The sequence below is a fragment of the Vigna unguiculata genome, chromosome 9 (assembly GCF_004118075.2).
Source record: "Vigna unguiculata cultivar IT97K-499-35 chromosome 9, ASM411807v1, whole genome shotgun sequence".
NCBI classification, from domain to species: domain Eukaryota; kingdom Viridiplantae; phylum Streptophyta; class Magnoliopsida; order Fabales; family Fabaceae; genus Vigna; species Vigna unguiculata.
In genome coordinates this window covers 14,380,115-14,386,451 of record NC_040287.1, presented here as the reverse complement: position 1 = coordinate 14,386,451, position 6,337 = coordinate 14,380,115, and the positions used below count along the sequence as shown (strand labels likewise).

The window sequence follows — 6,337 nt, the reverse complement described above, 5'->3', positions numbered from 1 at the left end:
ACTCTCACCTTCATACCCCAAGTGAGGTCTACCATGGAAACAATGACATTGCTTCTATGACGTGAGTCTCGTTGATGGTTTCAACGTATTTTGTGTTGTCTAAGACAACCTCCTCCTACATCGATTTACCACGCTCGCGCTCACTATAGACGGGTTTGAAAGTTCTCTAGGATGTGTTCTATCTACTTGAAGATCACTAAGGATATATATGTTTCTATTTGACACTACGAGTTGAAAGGAAATTTGATCTTTTGTTCTTGACTATTTTTATGAAGGTGTGTTTCTTATTAATTACATTAATTTTTTAATTCAAATTAAGTTTTGTTCTTTTACTAATGTTGTGTTTGGATTGGGGTGTGGATTTGAGGGAGTGAATTTGCATTGATTTGAGTTGATTTGTAGGTAAAGATGGAGATGTTTGGATTAAGGGACCTTCTAATTCATGCAGAATTTAAGTATAGTTTTTTCGTTACATAAATTAACATTTCTTTCTGGTTTCTCCCTTAAGAAAGTTTCTTCTTTAATCACTACTCTGGAACTGAATTATTGAACAAAGAAAGGCTTAGGCGTGTCCAAACCGAACCCACTGAGACATGCTCGGAATTCCACCGTTGAGAACCGTGAGCATGTAGTAACCAGAAGGTGCAACAAGGGATGATGGTGGGGCTTCCAACACTGCAACCACCCATCCATGACCACTTCTCTTCAAGCTCCTGCACCTCAGCTTCAGCATCCTCTGATTCATGGCAAAGGAATGAGTGGTAAACGGTGGTGCATAGGCACTGAACCCCATCTCATTGCTAGGCCTCCTCTTCAGGAAGAACCTAACTCTAAACTCGTTCCCATACTCAATTGCATGGCTGGTACCACTATATTCTATGGTCACGTTACTAGGCCTCAAGCTATGGTACCTCCTCTCCATATAGTATGGAACAAATGCTTGAAGTCTTAGCTCAGTTGGGTATGCAACATTGTGAAAAATGTACCTCCCATGAGGGTTACTACCCGCAACCAACACCCTCCCATCAGGAAGAAGAGTTGCTGATGAGTGATACACTCTTGCTATCTTGGTCGACATAAGGACTGTGAACCTTGCTCCAAGTCTTTTGCTGGGGCTGTACAGAAAAGGTTCAAGAGAAGCGTTTCTAGCATTGTCATATCCCGCAGACCCTCGTTCAGCACCATTTATGATTAGGATATCACCTCTAGGGAGAATCACCATGTCATGTAAGAGACGTGGCTTCGGCATGTGCTCCATATCCCACTTGTTCTTGTCTCCTGTGATCACCATTCTTCCACATGATCTTAACCCTTCCAAGAATCTTCGCTTAGCAGCAGCTGAGAAGGCTCCAGTGGATGAACCTCCACACACCATAACCTCCACTTTTTGGAAGTTGTCTCTGTGGTCCAATGGGAGTATCACAGATGAGCCTGAGCTTGGATAGTTTCTCGACCCTTCTCCTGGAATCCGAGGGAAGGTCTTGATCACTTTGTTTCTTCTCAGGTTGAGTAGGATGGAATCACGGTTGGCGAAAATGAACAGGTTTCCGTCTGATGAAAGGTGGAGAAAAGGGTACAGGTTGTTCCCTCCTTCGTTCCTGTCATTGGTTTGGTGCAAGAATGGAAGGTCAAAGGATTTTTCTCCAGGACTGATTTTTGGTACAAATTCATATGTCAAAGCTCTTCTTCCACCAACAACCACCACCCTATCATGTTCTGGTAGTAGCTGACTTGAAGCATACCACCTCCTATCAGATAGTGTTTTCTTTGATAGCATCCAGTCACATCGGTGATTCTCACAGGGCCTAAAGAATCTCACCCTTTTGGCACCTTTTTCATTACCACCTATTTGTAGAAGAGTACCATTGCTCATAAATGAACCAGAGGAACACCAAGGATCAGTTTCAAGCCTCAGAGGCCTCACTTTATTGGTACTAATGTCATACTCTACAGAATGAGCATAGCATGTGGAGTCCATCATATCATGCCTGCTTCTGCTGCACGTGCTTCCATTGAAGCGTCTACGGAGTTTGTAACTGGAAGGGCCAGCTCCAGTTTGATCGAACATTATGACTGTGTTTCTGTAGGTTAAAGCCAGATGCATGCCAACCACGCCGGTGCTGTTAAGGAGCAGTTGCCACTTCCCTCTTCTCCCCTCAGAGGGTGTCACATTGGCACCATCGCTGAATCCAACACAAACCAAGAAAAATAGGATTGTGATCATGATTCTACTGCAAGATATGAAGACCATGTTGAAGGTGATGGTTATTGGACTCCAAGGAAGTGTCCTTTTGTAGTTCTACCTTTTGCCTGGAGCCGACATACTAGGCACTCATGCTCTTGAAATGGTGCAATCATTTTGGCTAAAGTTCAGTGAATCTTGATATAACATTTTAAGGTTGTGTGAGAAACAATTGTGTGGACTCATGCAGGAGTGTATTCACCCTAAAACAATACGAGTTTTCTGTTTCTTTTCGTATGCATCACAATCTTTCCGTGTGATATTTTTTAGAGAGAGTTAATATGGTAATTGTTCTTTAAAATATAACGAAAAGGACATCTTAGTTATATCTTCTATTATTTTAGAATGGGTTTTATGTTACGTCATCTCTACAGCAGATTCTTTTAGAAAAGGAAATATATCAATTATTTTTATTTTCTTAAAAGAAAATAAAAAGAGACTAAGTTAAATCTATTATATATATTATATATTAAAAAAGTAAGATATTACTAAAATTATTATATTATCCTTTTTTTATTAATAAATGTCACAAAAATTAATTGTTTTTGTCATTTTAAAACTTTAGTACAAAAGGACTTGAATTTTATTTTTTTTATTTATTTATAATTTTAACTATAATATTAATTATAAGTAATATTATTATTTTTAATATTTTTATAAGTATTATTATTTATAATTATTAATAATATTATTATTATAAATATGATTAGTAGTAATAGTAATAAAATTATACGCAATATTAGTATTATTATAATAATAATAATAATAATAATAAGTAACATTATTATTTATAATAACTTTATAACTATAAATATTATTTGTAGTAATAGTATAAAATTATAAGCATCATTAGTATTATTACAACAATAATAAGTAATATTATTATTTATAATATTTTTATAAGTATTATTATTTGTAATTATTAATAATATTATTATTATAAATATTATGAGTAGTAATAGTAGCAAAATTATAAAAAATATAAGTATTATTATAATTATAATTATAATAAGTAATATTATTATTTTTAATATTTTTATATTATTATTTATAATTATTAATAATATTATTATTATAAATATTGTTAGTAGTAATAGTAGTAAAATTATAAGCAATGTTATTATAATGATAATAAGTAATATTATTATTTTTAATTATTAATAATATTATTATTAATAATTAAAAATAATAATATTATTATAAAAATTATGAGTAGTAATAGTACCAAAATTATAAACAATATTAGTATTATTACAACAATAATAAGTAATATTATTATTTTTAATATTTTTATATTGTTATTTATAATTATTAATAATATTATTATTATAAATATTATTAGTAGTAATAGTAGTAAAATTATAAGCAATGTTATTATTATTATTATTATAATGATAATAAATAATATTATTATTTGTAATTATTAATAATATTATTATTATAAATGTTATTTGTAGTGATAGTAGTAAAACTATTAATAATTATTATATTAATATTGTTATTTTTATAAGTATTATTTCTAATTATAAATATTATTTATAATGATAATAATAAAATTATAAGCAATATTAGTAATATTATTATTATAAATATTATTTGTAATGATAGTACTAAAATTATTAGTAATTACTATATTATTATTATAATTACTTTCACATCTCGTTAAAAAAATTGGCATTTCAAAAATATTATATTAATAACAACTATAACTATTATTATTAAAATTATTTTTATTATCTATAATTGTTATTACTGTTATTATCATTATAAATATAATTATTATTATTATTATTATTATTATCATTAATATTAAAAAATATGATTATTTTATTTTTATATTTATTATTATTGTTATAAATTATTATTATCAACTCTAACTATAATTATACTTATTTTTATTATTATCTATAATTATTATTATTATTATTATTATTATTATTATTATTATTAACTATAAGTATTATTATCATTAATATGAACTATAATTATTTTTATTATTATATTACTATTATTATTATTAATATTATTATTACTAAATAGAACTATAATTATTATAATAGTTAATATTATTATTGTGTTTTATGATTATTATGGTTAGATACACATTTCACTTCTACTTACTATGCAGGGGACATTCTCAATTACTTGTCCTTTTTATTTTATTGTTGTTCATTTATTTTTACATTTGAACAATTATTTTAATTCAAAAAATAGGTACTAAAATTAGTAATTTAATAAAACTGAAAAATAATTTTCTTATTATAAATAATTGTTGAAATTTAAAATATAATAATTAAGAGGATAAAATTTAAAAAATAAAAAAAAGACACCAAAGATGTTGTTTATCTCTTTATACGTAGTTGTATTTTTTTTATCATTTCGCGATATTATTATAGTGGTATTGTTACTATCATTATTATTATTGATAGTATTATTATCATTAGTATGAACTATAATTATTTTTATTATTATATTACTATTATTATTATTATTAAATAGAACTATAACTATTATAATAGTTAATATTATTATTGTTTTTTATGATTATTATAGTTAGATACACATTTCACTTCTACTTACTATGTATGGGACATTCTCAATTACTTGTCCTTTTTATTTTATTGTTGTTTATTTATTTTTACATTTGAACAATTGTTTTAATTCAAAAAATAGGTACTAAAATTAGTAATTTAATAAAAATGAAAAATAATTTTCTTATTATAAATAATTGTTGAAATTTAAAATATAATAATCAAGAGGATAAAATTTAAAAAATAAAAAAAGACACCAAAGATGTTGTTTATCTCTTTATATATGTAGTTGTATTATTTTTTTATCATTTCGCGATATTATTATAGTGGTATTATTATTATTATTATTATTATTATTATTATTATTATTATTATTATTATTATTATTATTATTATTATTATGAGACACACATTTTACTTTTGTTTATTATGGGATTTCATCTTAATTAATTGCACTGTTTTGTTGTTCATTTTATCTCTATATCTGTGTAATTATTTGAATGAAAAAATAATTACTGAAATTAGTAAAATGATAAAACTTACAAATAATTTTTTATTATGAATAATTATTTAAATTTAAAAAGTAATAATTAAGAGGATAAAATTGTAAAAACAAAAGAGGACACAAAAAATGTGTATCTCTTTATTTATGTAGTTATATTATTATTATTATTATTATTATTATTATTATTATTATTATTATTATTATTATTATTATCACTACGGGATATTATTATAATGGTATTATTATTATTATTATTATTATTATTATTATTATTACAGTTAAACACTCATCTTAATTTTACTTACTGTGGGATCATATTTCAATTACTTGTCTTTTTTATTTGTTTTGTTGTTGATGTATATCTTTATATATAAATATAGATTATTTTCGTTAACATTAGTCTTAGTATTAGCATTGACATTAATATTTATAGCATAAACATTCTTATTATCATTAGTTTGTTATTATTGGTATCATTATTATTTTTATTATTATTATTACTATTCATAACGATGTTATTATTAGAAGTGTTTTTTTAATTATAAAAATTGTTATTATACTTAATACTTTTGCTAAATATATTTTTAATCTTTTAAAAAATTTATACTTATAATTTATATTAATATTATTATTAATAATTTTAATGGTTAAATAAATATAAATAACAATTATATTATTGTTCTAAAAAGATTTAAAATAAAAACAAACAAAAAACAAAAATACCCGTGCACACATGGGTCACATGTAGGGATTCAAAAAAATATGTACCCGCGGGTAAAATCTTTAATGAATAAAAAATGGATATTGAAGATGGATACCACCAGATAACGGGTATGTGTATTTTTTATACTTGCTTATTAACGGGACGGGTACGGGTATCATAGTATCCCTACCCGTGGATACCCGTACCCGTTATCAATTGGTTTTAAAAAATCTTCATTTATTTGTAAATTGTCATTCAACACTATTTAAATGGGTCATTTTCATTAAAATTTATAAATGTTATGTATTGTATTTTTATTTGAATTTATGATTAAAATTTGTTATTAAATACTAAAA

General features: G+C 25.8%; 1 protein-coding gene across 1 annotated transcript; it reads right to left on the bottom strand.

The window, feature by feature from the left end:
- Positions 1 to 562: 562 nt before the first annotated feature.
- Positions 563 to 2,251, bottom strand: LOC114163482 (aldehyde oxidase GLOX-like). Its single transcript, XM_028047792.1, has one exon. The coding sequence runs from the start codon at positions 2,249 to 2,251 to the stop codon at positions 563 to 565; it is 1,689 nt and encodes a 562-aa protein (XP_027903593.1).
- Between the last annotated feature and the right edge of the window lie 4,086 nt (positions 2,252 to 6,337).